The sequence below is a fragment of the Carcharhinus amblyrhynchos genome, chromosome 3 (assembly GCF_965287045.1).
Source record: "Carcharhinus amblyrhynchos chromosome 3, sCarAmb.v2.hapA, whole genome shotgun sequence".
Lineage (NCBI taxonomy): Eukaryota > Metazoa > Chordata > Chondrichthyes > Carcharhiniformes > Carcharhinidae > Carcharhinus > Carcharhinus amblyrhynchos.
This window is the reverse complement of record NC_137326.1, coordinates 483,827-506,312: the sequence shown is the minus strand read 5'-3', so window position 1 is coordinate 506,312 and position 22,486 is coordinate 483,827. Positions and strand designations below refer to the sequence as shown.

Here is a 22,486-nt window from a genome sequence, read left to right as displayed (position 1 = left end):
GTCCCTCTCACACTCAGTCCCTCTCACACTCGGTGTTCACACTCAGTCCCTCTCACGCTCAGTGTTCACACTCAGTCCCTCTCACACTCAGTCCCTCTCACACTTGGTGTTCACACTCAGTCCCTCTCACACTCAGTCCCTCTCACACTCAGTGTTCACACTCAGTCCCTCTCACACTCGGTGTTCACACTCAGTCCCTCTCACACTCAGTCCCTCTCACACTCAGTGTTCACACTCAGTCCCTCTCACACTCAGTGTTCACACTCAGTCCCTCTCAGACTCAGTGTTCACACTCAGTCCCTCTCACACTCAGTCCCTCTCACACTCGGTGTTCACACTCAGTCCCTCTCACACTCAGTGTTCACACTCAGTCCCTCTCACACTCAGTGTTCACACTCAGTCCCTCTCACACTCAGTCCCTCTCACACTCAGTGTTCACACTCAGTCCCTCTCACACTCAGTGTTCACACTCAGTCCCTCTCACACTCAGTGTTCACACTCAGTCCCTCTCACACTCAGTCCCTCTCACACTCGGTACTCTCTCTCTCTGGGTTTAGTCCCTGATGCTCCGCCCTCTCTCTCTCTCTCTCCCCGGGCCGGACAAGCGGCGGCCGCGGCCTTTCCCACAGCCGGAGCGCGGCTCACCCTGAGGCCGAGGCCGAGACCCAGGCCCGGGACTGGGGCTGTGGCTGGGACAGGAGCCGGGGCCTGGAGCAGGATTGGGCCGAGAGATGGAGCCGGGCCCCGGAGCGGCGAAACAGCCGCAGGAGGCGCTGAGACACGCGGCCAGACTGACCTCGTACAGCGCGGGGCTGCAGGTGCGGAAAGGCCGCAAACAAACCACCCGAATACCCCAATAACCCCTCCCTAAATACCCCAGTAACCCCTCCCTAAATACCCCAATAACCCCTCCCTAAATACCCCAATAACCCCTCCCTAAATACCCCAGTAACCCCTCCCTAAATACCCCAGTAACCCCTCCCTAAATACCCCAGTAACCCCTCCCTAAATACCCCAGTAACCCCTCCCTAAATACCCCAATAACCCCCTAAATACCCCAATAACTCCCTAAATACCCCAGTAACCCCTCCCTAAATACCCCAGTAACCCCTCCCTAAATACCCAATAACTCCCTAAATACCCCAATAACTCCCTAAATACCCCAGTAACCCCTCCCCAAATACCCCAGTAACCCCTCCCCAAATACCGCAGTAACCCCTCCCCTAATACCCCAGTAACCCCTCCCTAAATACCCCAGTAACCCCCTAAATACCCCAATAACCCCCTAAATACCCCAATAACTCCCTAAATACCCCAGTAACCCCTCCCTAAATACCCCAGTAACCCCTCCCTAAATACCCCAGTAACCCCTCCCTAAATACCCCAGTAACCCCCTAAATACCCCAATAACTCCCTAAATACCCCAACAAACCCCTAAATACCCCAATAACCCCCTAAATACCCCCAACAACCCCCTAAATACCCCCGACAACCCCCTAAATACCCCTGACAACCCCCAAATACCCCCAGTAACCCCCCAAATACCCCCGACAGCCCCCTAAATACCCCCAACCCTCTAAATACCCCAACAACCTCCTAAATACCCCCCAATAACCCCCAAACCCCAAATAAGCCCCTAAATCCCCAATACCCCACCCCAAAATACCCAGAAAACCCTCCCTAAATACCCCCAACAACCCCCTAAATACCCCCAATAACCCCCCAAATCCCCAATACCCTATCCCCCAATTACCCAGTAAACCCTCCCTAAATGCCCTTAAATACCCCAACAGCCCCCTAAATACCCCCAACAACCCCTTAAATACCCCAATAACCTCCTAAACCCCAATACCCCAAATACCCCCAAACCCTCCCTCTACATACTCCAAATAACCCCCCAAATCCCCAATACCCCACCCCCAAAATATCCAAATACCCACTAAACCCTCCCTAAATACCCCAAATAACCCCCTAAACTCCTAATACCCCATCCCCAAAATATCCAAATACCACCCCCCAAATATCCCTAAATATTCCACCCCAAATACCTGCCTCTCTTCCATCGCAAATACCCAACCTCCAAATAGCCATCAATGCTGGGACCTTTACTGTTTGTAATATATATAAATGTTTTGAACGAAAATGTAACTGGTTTGATTAGTAAGATTGCGGACGTCACAGAGGTTGGTGGATTCGCGAATAACGATGAGGATCATCAGAGACACAGCAGGCTATAGGTTGGTTGGAGACTTGGGCGGAGAGATGGTAGATGGAGTTTAATCCGGACAAATGTGAGGTAATGCATTTTGGAAGGTCTAATACAGGCTGGAAATATACAGTAAATGGTAGAACCCTTAAGAATATTGATAGGCAGAGGGATCTGGGTGTACAGGTACACAGGTCACTGAAAATGGCAATGCAGGTGGAGAAGGTAGTCAGGAAGGCTTACGGCATGCTTGCCTTCATCGACTGGGTTTAAAAATTGGCAAGTCATGCTGCAGCTTTAAAGAACCTTAGTTAGGCCGCACTTGGAATATAGTGTTCAATTCTGGTTACCACACTACCAGAAGGATGTGGAGGCTTTGGAGAGGGTACAGAAAAGAGTTACCAGGATTTTGCCTGACATAGAAGGCATTAGCTATGAGGAGAGGTTGGAGAAGGTTTGTTCTCACTGGAACGACGGAGGGTGAGGGGAGACCTGACAGGAGTCTACAAGTTTATGAGAGGCATGGACAGAGTGGATAGTCAGAAGCTTTTTTCCCAGGGTGGAAGAGTCAATTACAAGGGGGCAGAGGTTTAAGGTGCGAGGGGCAAGGTTTAAAGGAGATATACGAGGCAGATTTTTTACACAGAGGATGGTGGATGTCTGGTACTTGTTGCCGGGGGATGTAGTGGAAGTGGATGCGATAGTGACTTTTAAGGGGCTTCTTGACACGCAGATGACGAGGATAGGTATAGAAGGATATGGTCCCCGGAAGGGTAGGAGGTTTTAATTAAGTCGGGCAGCATGGTCAGTACAGGCTTTGCGGGCCGCAGGACCTGTTCCTGTGCTGTAATTTTCTTTGTTCTTTGTATCCCTAAATACCCTCCAAACCCCACCCCTCCCCAACACCTGCCTCTGTGTGGAACTGATTGGATTATAAACCAAACCCTCAAATACCCCTAAATACCCTGCCTCCAATACCCACCTCTCCCCCATCGCAAATATCCAATCCCCAAATACCCTCCTAAACCCTGAAATCCCCAACCCCAAACACCCCTACATACCCTCCAAAATATCCCACTCCTAATACCCCACTCCCCCATCCAAATACCCAACCCCTAAATACACCTAAATGCCCAACCACCCCAAACCCCCATCCCCAAATACCCCCCTGTCCCCTAAACCCCAAATATCCCCAACCCCCCTCCCCAAACCCCAAAATACCTGCCTGTCCCCCAATCCCAAATGCCCAAACCCTCCTGTGTGGGACAGATCGCATTATAAAGCTTTCTTTGGTTTATTTATTATTGTCACAAGTAGACTTACATCAACACTGCAATGAAGTTACTGTGAAAATCCCCGAGTTGCCACACTCCAGTGTCTATTGGCGGACACTGAGGGAGCATTTAGCATGGCCAATGCACCTAACCAGCATGTCTTTCAGACTGTGGGAGGAAACCCATGCAGACACGGGAAGAATGTGCAAACTCCACACAGACAGTGTTCCAAGCCATGAATCAAACCCAGGTCCCTGGCACTGCAAGGCAGCAGTGTTAGCCACTGTGCCACCATGTTGGCCCTATGTGGGAGGTGATCCTAATTATGTTTATTTATTAGTATCATAAGTAGGTTTATATTAACACTGATTCCGACTGTGTTTTGTTTTGTATACCAGGTGCTGTTTCGGGTGCTGACCTTTCTTCTGAATGCATATACCCTGCGCTATGTTTCAAAAGAAACCATTGGTGTTGTCAATGTGAGGTAAGTGCCTGGCGTTTCATGTTGATTCCATTTATACTTCTGGACACCACCTTTTTCTTGGATGTTCAGTTGCTTTAAATAACAAAGGATTTAGGGAATGAAAGGGACAGAGGCAATGTGGATACAAAATTGGCTGAATAATATGATGTGGGTATGCTGGCGTTGGACTGGTGTAAACACAGTAAAAAGTCTGACAACACCAGGTTTTAGTCCAACCTATTTATTTGATAATATACTCGCAAGCTTTCGGGTTAGCCCCTTCATCAGGTGAATGGAGAGTTCTGGCCTCAGACAGAGCATATAAAGCACAGACAGTTTAGAGATTACTGATTAGAATGCGAATCCTTACACCTAACCTGCTGTTCAAGACCTGAAGTGGCTGACAATGTGAGTGGAAGGAGCACTGATCACAGGTTAAAGAGATGTGTATTGTCTCCAGACAGTACAGTAAGTGAGGTTTTGCAAACCCAGGCAAGTCACGGGGGTTACAGATAGTGCGACATGAACCCAAGATCCCTGTTGAGACCGTCCTCATGTGTGCGGAACTTGGCCATCAGTCTCTGTTCAGCGACTCTGTGCTGTCGTGTGTCGTGAAGGCTGCCTTGGAGAATGCTTACCCGAAGGTCAGAGGCTGAATGCCCATGACCACTGAAGTGTTCGCCACGTGGTACATTGGGGAGACCATGCAGACGCTACGACAACGGATGAATGAACATCGCTCGACAGTCACCAGGCAAGACTGTTCCCTTCCTGCTGGGGAACACTTCAGTGGTCACGGGCATTCAGCCTCTGACCTTCGGGTAAGCATTCTCCAAGGCGACCTTCACGACACACGACAGCGCAGAGTCGCTGAACAGAGACTGATAGCCAAGTTCCGCACACATGAGGACGGTCTCAACAGGGATCTTGGGTTCATGTCGCACTATCTGTAACCCCCGTGACTTGCCTGGGTTTGCAAAACCTCACTTACTGTACTGTCTGGAGATAATACACATCTCTTTAAACTGTGATCAGTGCTCCTTCCACTCACATTATCAGCCACTTCAGGTCTTGAACAGCAGGTTAGGTGTAAGGATTCGCATTCTAATCAGTAATCTCTAAACTGTCTGTGCTTTATATGCTCTGTCTGAGGCCAGAACTCTCCATTCACCTGACGAAGGGGCTAACCCGAAAGCTTGCGAGTATATGATCAAATAAATAGGTTGGACTAAAACCTGGTGTTGTCAGACTTTTTACTGAATAATATGAAACAGAGAGTATTAGTCGACAGAAATGTTTTGAGCTGGAGGAAGGTAGCGGAGTTCCCCAGGAGTAGGTTTTGGGACCTTTGCTTTTCCTGACATTTGTTAATGATCTAGTTCAAAGTTTGCAGATGACCCAAAACTTGGAAGTCCTATAAACTGTGAACAGGACAGTGCAGAACCTAAAAAGACAAATTTAAAAGGCTTTGTGCCTTAATGTGTGGAGCATTTGCAATAAAGTGGATGAATTAATAGCACAAATAGATGAAAGCAGGTATGATATAGGATCAGGGTTATGGAGACATGGCTGCAGGGTGGCCAGGGATAGGAACTGAACGTCTGGGGTATTCAGAATTTAGAAAGGACAGACAAAAAGATAAAGGCAGAGTTACATTGCTGGTCAAAGAGGAAATAAATACTAAGGAAAGATATTAGCTCCAATGATGTGGAATCTACATGGATAGAACTAAGAAACACAAATACATTAGCGGGGGTTGTATATAGAGCCCAGAACTGCAGTGGTGATGATGGTAATGACTTAAAAAGGAAATTAGAGATGCATCCGATTTCCTCCCACAATCTGGAAAATGCGCTGGTTAGGTGCATTGGCCGTGCTAAATTCTCCCTCAGTGTACCTGAACAGGCACCAGAGTGTGGCAACTAGGGGATTCTCACAGTAAATTCATTGCACTGTTAATATAAGCCTACTTGTGACAGTAATAAATAAACTTAAACTTAAAACTTATCTATGTGGATGAACAGAGGGATCTAGGTGTATGTGTACATAGATCCCTGAAAGTTGGGAATCAAGTAGATAAGGTTGTTAAGAAGGCATACGGTGTCTTGGCGTTTATTGGTAGGGGGATTGAATTTAGGAGTCGCAGTGTCATGTTGCAACTGTACACAACTCTGGTGCGGCCGCACTTGGAGTACTGTGTGCAGTTCTGGTCCCCACATTACAGGAAGGATGTGGAGGCTTTGGAGAGGGTGCAGAGGAGGTTTACCAGGATGTTGCCTGGTATGGAGGGGAGGTCCTATGAGGAGAGACTGAGGGATTTGGGGTTGTTTTCGCTGGAAAGAAGGCGGCTAAGAGGGGATCTTATTGAAACATATAAGATGTAGAAAGCTATTGAGAGGGTACAGAGATTTACAAGGATGTTGCCTGGACTGGGAGGCATGCCTTATGAAGTTAGGTTGAGGGAGCTGGGACTCTTTTCCCTGGAGAGACGAAGGTTGAGAGGCGACCTGATAGAAGTTTACAAAATGTTGAGAGGAATAGATAGGGTGGACTCTCAGAGGCTATTTCCCCAGGTTGAAATGGTTGCTACGAGAGGACACAGATTTAAGGTGCAAGGAGGGAAGTTCAGAAGTGATGTTAGGGGTAAGTTTTTCACTCAGAGGGTGGTGAGTGAACGGAATCGGCTGCCGTCAGTGGTGGTGGAGGCGAACTCACTGGGGTCTTTTAAAAGACTTCTGGATGAGTACATGGGGTTTAATGAGATTGAGGGTTATAGATAGGTCTGTAGGTTGGTAGGTGTTGATGTGATCGGCGCAACTCGTGGGCCGAAGGGCCTGTTTGTGCTGTAGTGTTCTATGTTCTATGATTAGAGGTTTAGATATGGTGGACAGTGATAGCCTTTTTCCTCGGATGGAGAAAGCTAGCACGAGGGGGCATGGCTTTAAATTAAGGGGGGGTAGTTATAGGACGGATGTCAGGGGTAGGTTCTTTACCCAGAGGGTGGTGAGGGATTGGAATGCCCTGCCTGCTGCAGTTGTAAATGCGCCTAGTTTGGGGGCGTTTAAGAGATCCGTGGATAGGTTTATGGACGAAAAGGGATTGGGTTAGGTTAGAGGGTCATTGTTTTTTTAACTGGTCAGTGCAACATCGTGGGCCGAAGGGCCTGTTCTGCGCTGTAATGTTCTATGTTCTATAATTATGGGAGATTTGAATCTGCATATAAACTGGGCAAATCAAATTAGTTATTATACTGTAGAGGGGGAATTTCTGGAGTGTATATGGATCAATATGTTGAGGAATCAGCTAAAGATCAGGCCATTCTAGACTGGATACTGTGTAATGAGAAAGACATCATAGGTAATCTAGTTGGGGATGAGTGAACATAACATAATAGAATGTTTCACCAAGTGACGTTAGTGATTCTGAGACCAGGGTCCTGAATCTAAATAAAGGAAACTACGATGCTATGAGGCATCAGTTGGCAGTGATAGATTGGGAAAAGTTATTTAAAGGGATGACGGTGGATTGGCAATGGCAAACATTCAAGCAGCGCACGGGTGAACTGCAGCTACTGTTTATGCCTGTCTGGGTAAAAGTAAAATGGGGAATGTGGCCAAACCATGGCTTGCTTGGAAATTCGAGATAGTATTCGACACAAGGGAGAAGCATACAAACTGCACAGAGAAAACAGCAGAGCTGAGGATTGGGAGCAGCTTAGAATTCAGCAAAGGCGGATTAAGGGATTGATTAAAAAGAGGAAAATCGAGTAGGAGAGTAACGGGGAACATAAAAACTGACTGTAAAGGTTTCCATAGGTATGTGAGGAGAAAATGATTGGTGAAGACAAATGTAGGTCCCTTACACTCAGTTACAGGGGAATTCATAATGGGGAATAAAAAAATGGCTGACAAACTGAATGTAGACTTTGGTTCCATCGTCTTTAAGGAGGACACAAATAAGATACCAGAAAAGTTGGGAGACACAGGGTTTAATGATAGGGAGGAACTGAAGGATATCAGTATTAGTAGAGAAATAGTGTTGGGGAAACTGATGGATAAATGAAGGCCAATAAATCCCAGAGCCTGATAATCTACATCCCAGAGTACTTAAAGAAGTGGCTGCAGAAATTGTAGATGCATTAGTGATCATCTTCCAGGATTCTATAGACTCTGGAACAGTTCCTCCAGAATCGAGGGTAGTCAATGTAACCCCACTATTTAAAAAGGGAGATAGAGAGTAAAGAGGGAATTATAGTGTTGGTTGTGGGGAAAATTCTAGAATCCATTATCAAAGAAAAACAGCAACAGGATTGGACAGAGTCAGCATGGATTTACGAAAGGGAAATCATGCTTGACAAATCTACTGGAGTTCTTCAAGGATATAGAATTGATGAGGGGGAGCCAGTGGAAGTGATTTATTTGGACTTTCAGCAGGCTTTTGACAAAGTCCCACGTAAGAGATTAGCGTGTAAAATTAAAGCGTGTGGGATTGGGGGAAGTGTATTGAGATGGATAGAAAACTGACTGGCAGACAGGATACAAAGAGTTGGACTAAATGGCAGGCAGTGGTTAGTGGGGTACTGCAGGGCTCAGTGCTGGGACCGCAGCTATTCACAGTATATATTAATGATTTAGAACATAAGAACATAAGAAATAGGAGCAGGAGTAGGCCATCTAGCCCTTCGAGCCTGCCCTGCCATTTAGATGAGGGAACTAAATGTAATATCTCCAAATTTGCAGCTGACACAAAGTTGGGTGGGAGAGTGAACTGTGAGGATGCAGAGATGTTTCAGGGTGATTCTGACAAGTTCAGTGAGTAGGCAAATGATTGGCAGTTGCAGTATGATTTGAATAAATGCGAGGTTATCCACTTTGGTAGCAAAAACAGAAAGGCGGAATATTATCTGAGTGACCAAAAATTGAGAAGGAAATGTGCAGCAGGATCTTGGTGTCCTCGTACACCAGTCACTGAAGGTAAGCGTGCATGTGCAGTGGACAGTGGAAAATGCAAATGGTATTTGGCCTTCATAGCATGAGGAATCAAGAACTGGAGCAAGGATGTCTTGCTGCAGTTATACAGGGCCTTGGTGAGACCACACCTGGAATATTATATGTTGTTTTGGTTTCCTTATCTGAGAAAGAATGTTCTTGCTTGAGAAGGAGTGCAGAGAACGTTTACCAGTTTGATTCATGGGATGGCAGGACTGACATATAAGTAGAGATTGAGTTGTTAGGATTATATTTAGTTCAGAAGAATGAAGGGGTTCTCATAAAGATTCTCTTAAAGTTCTAAGAGGACTGGACAGAGTAGATGCAAGAAGGATGTTCTCGGTGGTGGGGATGTCCAAACTAGGGATCACAGTCTGAGGATATGGGGTAGACTGTTTAGGACAGAGATGACGAGAAATTTCTTCATCCAGAGAGTGGTGAGCCTATGGAATTCGCTACCACTGAAAGTGGTTGAGCTCAAAATAAATAATGTTTTCGAGAATTAGTTAGATATAGCACTGGAGGTGAAGGAAATCAAAGAATATGGGGGTGGAAGACAGTTTTATGACAATAAATCAAATCAAATCAAAGAAAGCAATGAACTTCTGGATACGAATAATATCAAGAAATATGAGGATAGTGTAGGAAAGTTGCTTTGCAATAGATAATCAGCCAAGATCTTATTGAATGTAAGAGCATAAGAAATAGGAGTAGGAGTAGGCCACCTAGCCCCTCGAACCTGCCCTGCCATTCAATAAGGTCACGGCTGATCTGGAGTACAATATCAAAGGTAGGAGTCTTAGCTGTGTTGAAGAGCAGAAGGATCTTGGGGTCCGGGTCCACAGGACTCTTAAATCGGCCTCGCAGGTGGAGGATGTGGTCAAGAAGGCATATGGTGTACTGGCCTTCATTAATCAAGGGATTGAGTTTAGGAGTCGGGAGGTAATGCTGCAACTTTATAGGACCCTTGTCAGACTCCACTTGGAGTACTGTGCGCAGTTCTGGTTGCCTCACTACAGGAAGGATGTGGAAGCTATTGAAAGGGTGCAGAGGAGATTTACAAGGATGTTGCCTGAATTGGGAGGCATGTCTTATGAGGATAGGTTGAGGGAGCTCGGTCTCTTCTCCCTGGAGAGACAAAGTTGAGAGGCGACCTGATAGAGGTTTATAAGATGTTGAGAGGAATAGATAGGGTGGATTCTCGGAGGCTATTTCCCAGGGCTGAAATGGTTGCTACAAGAGGACACAGGTTTAAGGTGCTGGGGAGCAGGTACAGAGGAGATGTTAGGGGTAAGTTTTTCACTCAGAGGGTGGTGAGCGAGTGGAATTGGCTGCTGTCAGTGGTGGTAGAGGCGAACTCACTGGGGTCTTTTAAAAGATTTCTGGAAGAGCATATGGGATTTAATGGGATTGGGGAGTTACAGGTAGTTCTATTGCCTTGTAGGTATGGATGTGATCGGCGCAACTTGTGGGCCGAAGGGCCTGTTTGTGCTGTAGTGTTCTATGTTGTAAACTCCAATGAGTACAGGCTCAATCAACTCAATCTCTCCTTATAAGCTAAGCCCCTCATCTCTGGAATCAACCTGGTGAACCTTCTCTGCACTCCCTCCAAGGCCAATATATCCTTCTGCAAATGCGGTGACCAAAACTGCACGCAGTACTCTAGTTGCGGCCTCACCAGTGCCCTGTACAGTTGCAGCAAGACCTCCCTACTTTTATATTCTATCCCCCTCGCTATAAAGGCCAACATTCCATTCGCCTTCTTGATCACCTGCTGCACCTGCAGACTGGGTTTTTGCGATTCATAAGAACATAAGAAATAGGAGCAGGAGTAGGCCATCTAGCCCTTCGAGCCTGCCCCGCCATTCAGTAAGATCATGGCTGATCTGTCGTGGCTCAGTTCCACATTCCCGCCCTCTCCCCATAACCCTTAATCCCCTCTCTTATCAAGAACCCATCAACCCGCTTCTTAAAAATATTTAGCGAGGCAGCCTCCACCACTTCAACGGGCAGAGAATTCCAGAGATTCACCACCCTTTGAGTGAAGAAGTTCCTCCTCAACTCTGTTCTAAACCGCCCCCCTTTATCTTGAGGCTATGCCCCCTAGTCCTACTGTCTTTTCTGAGCGGGAAGAGTCTCTCCACCTCTATCCTATCCATCCCATTCATCATCTTATACATCTCAATGAGATCTCCCCTCATTCTTCTAAACTCTAACGAGTACAAGCCTAATCTATTCAGCCTCTCCTCATAGCTCAACCCCCTCAACTCCGGCATCAGCCTAGTAAACCTCCTGTGCACTCCCTCCAAGACCAAAATATCCTTGCGTAAGTACGGCGACCAAAACTGCATGCAGTACTCCTCACCAATGCCCTATATAGCCTCAGCAAGACCTCCCTACTTTTATATTCAATCCCCCTCGCTATGAAGGCCAGCATCCCATTCGCCTTCCTGACCACCTGCTGCACCTGCAAGCTGGGTTTTTGCGACTCATGCACAAGGACCCCGAGGTCCCTCTGCACCGTCGCCTGCTGCAGTTTTTCTCCACGTAAGTAATAGTCCTTCCTACCATTATTCCTACCAAAGTGGACCACCTCGCACTTACAAACATTAACTTCCATTTGCCATTTCCTGGCCCATTCGCCCAGCCTATCTAGATCCTTCTGTAGACTCTCCACACCCTCCGCACAATTTGCCTTTCCACCAATTTTGGTGTCATCAGCAAATTTCGACACCCTACACTCGGTTCCCTCCTCCAGATCATCTATATAAATGGTAAATAGCTGAGGCCCCAGCACCGACCCCTGGGGCACTCCACTAGTCACCAACCACCAATCCGAATAGCACCCATTGACCCCCACTCTCTGCCTCCTATTTGACAACCAGTCCTCTATCCATGCTAACACCCTACCCCCAACTCCATGCCCCCTGACCTTCTGCAATAACCTCTTGTGAGGTACCTTGTCAAACGCCTTCAGAAAATCCAGAAAGACCACATCCACCGGCTCTCCTCTATCCACCGCCCTAGACACATCCTCATAGAACTCCAGTAAATTTGTCAGACACGACTTCCCTTTAACGAAACCATGCTGCGTCTGCTCTATCAAGCAGTTCCCCTCAAGATGCCTCGTTATTTCCTCCTTGATGACGGATTCTAACATTTTACCTACAACAGACGTTAAACTAACAGGCCTATAATTCCCCGCCTTTTGCCTGCCACCCTTCTTAAACAACGGCGTAACATTAGCCGTTTTCCAATCTTCCGGCACTTCCCCGGAATCCAGCGACGTCTGGAAAATAACCACCAAGGCATCCACTATCACCTCCGCCATTTCTTTCAGGACCCTCGGATGCATTCCATCCGGTCCTGGGGACTTGTCCACAATCAGCCCCTCCAGTCTGTCGAGCACCACCTCTCTAGTAACAGTAATGTCATCGAGACCCTCCAGTCCTACCACCTTTCCATCTCTAACATCCGGCAAATTATTCACGTCCTCCTCCGTGAAGACCAAAACAAAAAAGTTATTCAAGACCTCCGCCATATCCCCATCCCCTACCACTAAGTCCCCCTTCTCATCCTCTAAGGATTCATGCACAAGGACCCCCAGGTCCCTCTGCGCAGTAGCATGTTGTAATTTTTCACCATTTAAATAATAGTCCATTTTACTATTATTCCTTCCAAAGTGGATAACCTCACACTTGCCAACGTCATACTCCATCTGCCAGATCCTCGCCCACTCACTCAGCCTATCCAAATCTCTCTGCGGACTTTCCGCGTCCTCCACGCAATTTGCTTTCCCACTCATCTTTGTGTCATCAGCAAACTTTGTTACCCTACACTCAGTCCCCTCCTCCAGATCGTCTATGTAAGTGGTAAACAGTTGAGGCCCAGCACTGACTCCTGTGGCACTCCACTCGTCACCAACTGCCAACCAGAAAAGCACCCATTTATTCCAACTCTCTGCTTCCTGTTAGGTAGCCAATCCTCAATCCACGCTAACACTTTACCCCGAACTCCGTGTACCCTAATCTTCTGCAGCAACCTTTTGTGAGGCACCTTATCAAACGCCTTCTGGAAATCTAAAACCACCACATCCACTGGTTCCCCTCTGTCTACCGCACTAGTCACATCTTCATAAAAATCCAGTAAGTTGGTCAAACACGACTTTCCTTTCATGAATCCATGTTGTGTCTGTTTGATCGAACCACTCTTTTCCAGGTGTCCTGCTATTTCTTCTTTAATGATGGATTCCAGCATTTTCCCAACAACGAAAAGGCAGAGCAGGTTTGAGGGGCCTAGCAGCCCACTCTTGCTTCTACCTCTTATACTGTCCTGTCATGATAAAGTATCACACAATGGACTGTGAGCAAAATTTGAGCTTGTGGGATTAAAGTTGCAGTGTTTGTAAGGACAGTAAAAAGTCTGACAACACCAGGTTTAAGTCCAACCGATTTATTTGATAGTAAACTCACAAGCTTTCGAGGTTACCCCCTTCGTCAGGTGAAGGGGGTAACCTCGAAAGCTAGTGAGTTTATTATCAAATAAATCGGTTGGACTTAAACCTGGTGTTGTCAGACTTTTTACTGTGTTTACCCCAGTCCAACGCCAGCGTGTCCACATCGTGTTTGTAAGGAACAGAGCCCTGCGTACTAAAATGTAGCTTCTAGCACACTTCAGTGCACCCAAGTCCATTTGTCGATTTTGCATTAATTGTCAGCATAATTCTTAGCACAGTCAGGATTGTTGAGCAAATGTTGTCCAATCGTGGAATCTTTACAGACAGAAAGAGGATATACTTAATTGTGCCTATTTCAACTAAACAAGGGTAAGCAACAGCCATTCTTAGGTCCATTCCTGTGGGCAATGCTTTGGTCAGTCAGAGTCAATCTGCCTGATATAAATTTAAGCAAAGCTCGGCAGTTAGCTGTCAGTCATCAGTTAACTGATGCAGTCTTTATGGCAGCACTCTACCAATCAGAGTTCCACTTGCCAATAATCAACACTCTTCTTCTAAAGTGTAAATTGTTGCTCCCTTTACATTCGATATTCCTATGAATTGTCTAGGCGAGTGCAAGTTGAAAAGCTTTGACGACACGTGTCTTTTTACAGCAATAAATAAAAATGTGCTACCTGAAAGCAGATTCTTACTAACTTTCAAAAGGCAATTTGGACAAACTTTTGAAGGGAAAAAATAATCCCAGGTTTGTATGGCAAGAGTAATAAAACAAGACAATAAATCTTTCAGAGAGTTGACACAGGCACAGGAGCCAAATGGCCTCCTCTGTTGGATCATTTAAAGGATTAGGCAACTTCTGGTAGCATTCTCTTATTCCTAATCCAGAGAAACATTCAGGGCGGACATAAAAACACAGAAATTAGAAGCTGGAGTAGGCCATTTGGCCCACATGGGTTGTACTTTTCCTGATCTTTTTGCTGTGAGTGTATTTGAGTAACAGCTGCTGTTCTCTCCATTCAGGCTCACACTGTTGTATTCTACAGTTCTTTTCCTTGCCCGAGAAGCTTTTCGGAGAGCCTGCCTGAATGTTGGTGCAGAACAAAAATGGGCCCAGATTATAAACCTGCTTTGGTTAACGTGAGTATCCTGTGTGTGTCAGTGATACTAAGGATGTATTCTTTACTGTTAGTGATCTTTTATCCTCTCGACATGTAAACATACCAATTAGAAGCAGGAGGAGGCCACTTAACCTTTCAAGCCTGCTCCTCCAATGGTGATCTGATTGTAACCCCTGTTCACATTCCCACCCACTGCTGATAATCTTTCACCTCTGTGCTTATCAAGAATCTATTTAGTTCTGCCTTAAAAATAGTCAGAGATTATACTTCCACCACTGTTAAGAAGACCATAAAGGCTACGGGAGATCATTGATAGATCTAAACGTGGGCTTCGTGTAGTACAAGCTGTCTTATTCAGCTAGAGGAGGCTCACCCAATGGGAACCAGCCAGTGTGGCTCCTTAAGGCTGTAACTTTAGGTGGACTGGAGCTGTAGGTCCCGAGGTGAAGACTACCTGACTGTAAACCGTGGACACAGCCTTTTCCTTTGGTTCACAATAAAGAGTTTTGGTGACAGAAACTGATGTGTAGCTGAATTACTAAAATAGCGACAAGGGGAAAAATATTTTCTTCCTCCATCTTTCCCTCTTAACAACCTCTGAACCGCAAGAATTTCTCCAGTAAGAAGAAAACATTATACCTATTTTCTGGAAACTTGAGCGCTGTGACACCAGTGAGGAAGACTGGGAGCTATATAATGAGCACGTGCATTACTGCTGCCGTGCTAAAAACATTGAAGGAGACAAAAGCATAAAGTGATATTGCTAACAGCATGCAGAGCCCTAACTTTAGAGTCACAGAGAGAGGCCCTTTGGTCCATTGTGCTGTACTGGCCATCAACAACCTATTTATTCTGGTCCCAGTGTAATAAGTCTGACCAATCCGGATGCCCTGATTCAAAAAATTTTAATGAATGGTAGACCTGATTAAAAACCACCTCAACCCAAAGTCCCCAGTAATTCCCCAGAGATATTGCTTCACCTTGGCTGGAAGAACTCCTGGGGAACCTGCCACTGAGTTCTTGGTTATGTTGCAGAAACAAGTTGAAGACTGCAAATTTTGGCCGCCTCTTGATGAAATGTTATGGGACAAATTGGTATGTCGCATAAACGACCTAACCATCCAACAGAAACTGTCGGCAGAACCTAAGTTGGACTTTAAAAAAAACCATTGAGATAGCCTTACTACTTGCTAATGCTGAAAAAGAGACTCAGAAGCTACAGGAAGCATCAGGCAGCAATGTCCTCCAACTCGGGGGAGGGACATCATGCAAGTAGTCATCAATAGAGAGTGCTTGCATCAACCAGGTATTAAAGAGCCCCATTCGATATTGGAACCCTAATGTCACCACCAGACAGTCAAGTTATGGCAGTGCAGACATTAAGAGTATTAAAGAAGATATTTCAGAAAGGTGTAGTTGTCAGTGGACGGATTATTGCAATCACTGTCAAAGGAAACAGCCACAGTGAACTTCAGGAATCAGCTGGAAGGGAAGAGTGCTTTTATTGCAAAAAATAAACAAAAACCACAAGCGTTTGGTGAACACAACAGATCCCAACCAGGACTAAAGACAATGGACCCACTCAGGATCCTGCTTTATACAGAGCTTTGATGTGAACATGCCAGCATGGGCTGGGGTGGGCACAGTAAGAAGTCTTATATCACTGGGTTAAAGTCCAGCAGGTTTATTTGGTATCGTGAGCTTTCAGAACGCTGCTCCTTCAGCTGGTGAGTGGAGAATTGGGTTCACAAACTGTACATACATTGACATAGATTCAATTGCAAGATAATGATTGGAATGCGAGTCTTAACACGTAATCAATCCTTACAGGTACAGAGTGCGAGTGGAAAGAGGGATAATCACAGGTTAAAGAGGTATGAATTGTTTCAAGCCAGGGAAGTTAATAGGATTTTGCAAGCCCAGGCCAAATGGTGGGGGTTACACGTGTTGTGACATGAACCCAAGATTCCAGTCAAGACCGTCCTCATGCGAGCGGAACTTGGCTATCAGTTTCTGCTCGGCAGTGCTGCGTTGTTGTGTATCGTGAAGGCCGCCTTGGAGAAAGCTTATCCAAAGATCAAAGACTGAATGTCCTTGACTGCAGAAGTGTTCCCCGGCAGGAAGGGAACACTCCTGCCTGGTGATTGTCACTTGATGTTCATTCATCCATTGTCATAGTGTCTGCATGACCTTGCCGATGTACATGCCTTGGGACATCCTTTCCTACAACGTATCAGATAGACAACGTTGGCTGAGTTGCAAGAGTATGTACTGTGTATCTGGTGGATGGTGGTCTCATGTGTGATGGTGGCATCCATGTCGATGATCTGACACATTTTTGCCGAGGTTACTGTGGCAGTGTTGCGTGGTATCGTGGTCACTGTTCTCAAAGCTGCGTGGTTTGCTGTGTACAATGGTCTGTTTGAGGTTGTGCAGTTGTTTGAAGGCAAGTAGTGAGGATGTGGGATGGCCTTGACGAGATATTCGTCTTCAACAATGACATGTTGAAGACTCCGAAGAAGATGTTGTAGCTTCTGCACGCCGGGGAAGTACAGGACAACGAAAGCTATTCTGTCCGCTGTGTCCCGTGTTTGCCTTCTGAGGAGATTGGTGCTGTTTTTCATTGTGGCACATTGGAACTGTCGATCGATGAGTCATGCTCCATATCAACACCACATGTGCCAGATTGTTGACATAGGTACCACCATCACACCTGAGAACACCACCTACCAGGTACATGTTGCGACTCAGCCAATGTTGTCTACCTGATGTGTCTGTTTTAACGCTAGGAGTGTGGTGAACAAAGTGGATGAGCTTAGAGCGTGGATCACTGCTTGGAAATGTGATGTGGTGGCCATTTCAGAGATTTGGATGCCTCAGGGACATCCAAGTGCCAGGTTTCAGATGTTTTAGGAGGGACAGGAACGGAGGCAAAAGAGGTGGGGGAGTGGCACTGTTGATCAGGGATAGTGTCACGGCTGGAGAGAAGTTGGATGCCGTGGAGGGATTGTCTACAGAGTCTTTGTGGGTGGAAGTTCAGAACAGGAAGGGGTCAATGACTTTACTGGGTGTTTTCAATAGGCTTCCCAGTAGTAACAGGGTTGTTGAGGAGCAGATAGGGAAACAGATACTGCAGAGATGTAATAATAACAGAGTTGTCGTGATGGCAGACTTTAATTTCCCAAATATCGATTGGAATATCCCTAGGGTAACGGAGTTTGATGGGGAGGATTTTGTTAGGTGTGTTCAGGAGGGTTTCCTGACACAGTATGTGGATAAGCCTACAAAGAGGAGAGCCTGTACTTGATCTGGTACTGGGTAATGAACCTGGACAGGTGTCAGATCTCTCAGTGGGAGAGCATCTTGGGGATAGTGATCATAACTCTTATCTCCTTTACGCTAGCATTGGAAAGAGATAGGATCAGGCAAGCTAGGAAAGTGTTTATCTGGAGTAAGGGGAAATATGAAGCCATCAGGCAGGAAATTAGAGACGTAAATTGGAAGGAAGTTCTCTCAGGGAAATGTACCAAAGCAAAGTGACAGATTTTCGAGGAATGTTTGTCTGGAGCTCTGCACGGCAATGTTCTGATGAGACAGGGAGGTTATGGTAGATTACAGGAACCGTGGTGCATGAAAATTGTAACGAATCTAGTCAAAAAGAAAAGAAAAGCATACAGTAGGTTCAGGGAGCTAGGCAATGGTAGGGATCTAGAGGAGTACATAAGAACATAAGTAATAGGAGCAGGAGTAGGCCATCTAGCCCTTCGAGCCTGCCCCGCCATTCAATAAGATCATGGCTGATCTGTCGTGGCTCAGTTCCACATTCCCGCCCTCTCCCCATAACCCTTAATCCCCTCGCTTATCAAAAACCCATCAACCCGCGTCTTAAAAATATTTAGCGAGGCAGCCTCCACCACTTCAACGGGGAGAGAATTCCAGAGATTCACCACCCTTTGAGTGAAGAAGTTCCTCCACAACTCCGTTCTAAACCGACCCCCCTTTATCTTGAGGCTGTGACCCCTAGTCCTACTGCCCTTTCTGAGCGGGAAGAGTCTCTCCACCGCTATCCTATCCATCCCATTCATCATCTTAGATGTCTCAATGAGATCTCCCCTCATTCTTCTAAACTCTAACGAGTACAAGCCTAGTTTATTCAGCCTCTCCTCATAGTTCAACCCCCTCAACTCCGGCATCAGCCTAGTAAACCTCCTCTGCACTCCCTCCAAGACCAAAATATCCTTGCGTAAGTGCGGCGCCCAAAACTGCACACAGTACTCCAGCTGCGGCCTCACCAATGCCCTATACAGCTGCAGCAAGACCTCCCTACTTTTATATTCAATCCCCCTCGCTATGAAGGCCAACATCCCATTCGCCTTCCTGACCACCTGCTGCACCTGCAGGCTGGGTTTTTGCGACTCATGCACAAGGACCCCGAGGTCCCTCTGCGCCGTCGCCTGCTGCAGTTTTTTGCCTCGTAAGTAATAGTCCTTCCTACCATTATTCCTACCAAAGTGGACCACCTCGCACTTGCCAACATTAAATTCCATTTGCCAGTTCCTGGCCCATTCGCCCAGCCTATCTAGATCCTTCTGCAGACTTTCCACACCCTCCGCACAATTTGCCTTTCCCCCAATCTTGGTGTCATCAGCAAATTTCGACACCCTACACTCGGTTCCCTCCTCCAGATCATCTATATAAATGGTAAATAGCTGAGGCCCCAGCACCGACCCCTGGGGCACTCCACTAGTCACCATCCGCCAATCCGAATAGCACCCATTAACCCCCACTCTCTGCCTCCTATTTGACAACCAATCCTCTATCCACGCTAACACCCTACCCCCAACTCTATGCCCCCTTACCTTCTGCAATAACCTCTTGTGAGGTACCTTGTCAAACGCCTTCTGAAAATCCAGAAAGACCACATCCACCGGCTCTCCTCTATCCACCGCCCTAGACGCATCCTCATAGAACTCCAATAAATTTGTCAGACACGACTTTCCCTTAACGAAACCGTGCTGTGTCTGCTCTACCAAGCAATTCCTCTCAAGATGCCTCGCTACTTCCTCCTTGATGATGGATTCTAACATTTTACCTACAACAGACGTTAAACTAACCGGCCTATAATTCCCTGCCTTTTGCCTGCCACCCTTCTTAAACAACGGCGTAACATTAGCCGTTTTCCAATCTTCTGGCACTTCCCGGAATCCAGCGATGTTTGGAAAATAACCACCAAGGCATCCACTATAACCTCCGCCATTTCTTTCAGAACCCTCAGATGCATTCCATCCGGTCCTGGGGACTTGTCCACAATCAGTCCCTCCAGTCTGTCGAGCACCGCCTCTCTAGTAACAATAATGTCATTGAGACCCTCCTGTCCTACCATCTTTCCATCGCTAACACCCAGCAAATTATTCACATCCTCCTCCGTGAAGACCGAAACAAAAAAGTTATTCAAGGCCTCAGCCATTTCCCCATCCCCTACCACTAAGTCCCCCCTCTCATCCTCTAAGGGACCAACGTTCAACGAGTCCAATGAGTATACGGCTTGTAGGAAGGAACTTAAGAAAGAAATTAGGAGAGCCAGGAGGGGTCATGAAGAGGTCTTGGCAGGTAAGATTAAGGAAAACCCTAAGGCATTCTACAGATATGTGAAGATTAAAAGGATGAGATTAAACTAAGTAAACTAATGGGGGGGGGGGGGGAGGTGCAAGGGTAGGTGAAATTACAGTGTCTGAAGTAAAAGAGAGGGTACAGGTACGGGAAGAGGTCAAGGATGTACCAGTAGTAAAGGGAGTAGGGGGCATGAGTAAGGTTAGTAGCGTTCCTTCAAATAGGGTCCAGATAAAGGCTGGGATAAAGACACTTTATCTGAATGCACGAAGCATTCGGAACAAAGTAAATGAGCTGGTGGCGCAGATGAGCACAAATGGATATGATCTGGTGGCCATTACAGAAACATGGTTGCAGGGTGACAGGGACTGGGAGCTGAATGTCCAGGGGTATCAAGTGTTTAGGAAGGATAGATGGGAGGGAAAAGGGGGAGGGGTAGCTCTGCTGATTAAGGATAGTATCAGGGCGGTAGTAAGGGAAGATATAGGTGCCAAAGAGCAGAACGTGGAATCCTTGTGGGTGGAGATTAGGAACAGCAGGGGGAGGAAGAGGCTGGTGGGGGTGGTCTATAGGCCCCCGAATAATAACTTAGAGGTGGGGCGGGCTATAAACAAGCAAATAAATGATGCGTGCAGAAATGGAACGGCGATAATTATGGGGGATTTCAATCTACATATTGATTGATTGACCCATGTTGGACGCGGTGGGCTTGAGGAAGAGTTCTTGGAATGCTGCCGGGATAGTTTCCTTGAACAGTGTGTGATGGAACCGACGAGGGAGCGAGCTATCTTAGATCTGGTGTTGTGTAATGAGGCAGGTAGAATTACGGACCTTGTTGTGAGGGATCCGTTTGGGACGAGCGATCATTGTATGGTGGAGTTTTTGATGCAGATGGAGGATGAGAAAGTAGGGTCCCGGACCTGTGTCCTCTGTTTGAACAGAGGGGAGTAGATAGGATGAGAGAGGAATTGGCGAATGTAGTTTGGGGACGCAGATTGGTCGGTAGGACTGCTGAGGAACAGTGGAGGATCTTTAAGGAGATCTTTCTTGGTGCTCAGCAGAAATTTATTCCGATGGTAAAGAAGGATCGTAGGAGAAGGGATAATCAGCTGTGGTTAACGAAGGAGATAAAGGAGAGTATTAAATTAAAAGCTGATGCGTTTAGAGTGGCTAAAAGTAGTGGGCGAGTAGAAGATTGGGAGAGGTTTAAAAATCAACAAAGATTGACTAAGAAGTTGATAAAGAAAGGAAGGATAGACTATGAATCTAAGCTAGCGCTAAATATAAAAAAGGACAGTAAGAGTTTTTATAAATATATAAAGAGGAGGAGGCTGTCTAGAGTGAATGTTGGACCCTTAGAGGATGAGAGGAGGGATTTAGTGGTGGGGGATGAGGAAATGGCTGAGGCCTTGAATAAGTTTTTTGCCTCGGTCTTCACGGAGGAGGACGCGAATAGTTTGCCGGGTGTTAACGATAGAAGGATAGTAGGAGTTGAGAGCCTGAATGAGATCATTGTCACTAGAGAGGTAGTGCTCGACAGACTAGTGGGACTGATGGTGGACAAGTCCCCAGGACCAGATGGAATGCATCCCAGGGTTCTGAAGGAAATGGCAGAGGTGATAGTGGATGCCTGAGTGATTATTTTCCAAACCTCGCTGGATTCCGGGGAAGTGCCGGAAGATTGGAAAACGGCTAATGTTACGCCGCTGTTTAAAAAGGGTAGCAGGCAAAAGGCAGGGAATTATAGGCCGGTTAGTTTAACATCTGTTGTAGGAAAAATGCTTGAATCCATCATCAAAGAAGAAATAGCGTGGCATCTTGAGAAGAATTGTTTGATAGAGCAGACGCAGCACAGATTCGTTAAGGGGAAGTCGTGTCTGACGAATTTATTGGAATTCTATGAGGATGTGTCTAGTGCGGTGGATGGAGGGGAACCGGTGGATGTGGTGTTTCTCGATTTTCAGAAGGCGTTTGACAAGGTGCCGCACAAAAGGTTGTTACAGAAGGTTAGGGGGCATGGAGTTGGGGGTAGGGTGTTAGCGTGGATAGGGGATTGGCTGTCAAATAGGAGGCAGAGAGTGGGTGTCAATGGGTGCTATTCGGATGGCAGTTGGTGACTAATGGAGTGCCCCAGGGATCGATGCTGGGGTCTCAGCTATTTACCATTTATATAGATGATCTGGAGGAGGGAGCTGAGTGTAGGGTGTTGAAATTTGCTGGTGACACAAAGATAAGTGGAAAAGCAAATTGTGCGGAGGGTGTAGAAAGTCTGCAGAGGGATCTGGATAGGCTGAGTGAGTGGGCGAGGACCAGGCAGATGGAATACAATGTTGGCAAATGTGAGGTTATCCACTTTGGCAGGAATAATAGT

General features: G+C 46.5%; 1 protein-coding gene across 1 annotated transcript in view; it reads left to right on the top strand.

The window, feature by feature from the left end:
- The first annotated feature begins 641 nt into the window (after positions 1 to 641).
- The window catches only part of rft1 (RFT1 homolog), a 140,911-nt gene continuing 119,066 nt past the window's right edge, over positions 642 to 22,486 (top strand). Inside the window, exons 1-3 of the mRNA XM_080218590.1 lie at positions 642 to 818; positions 3,879 to 3,964; positions 14,408 to 14,524. Coding sequence (XP_080074716.1) covers positions 732 to 818; positions 3,879 to 3,964; positions 14,408 to 14,524 — 290 coding nt within the window. The 5' untranslated portion in view covers positions 642 to 731. The remainder of the gene's footprint in view (positions 819 to 3,878; positions 3,965 to 14,407; positions 14,525 to 22,486) is intronic.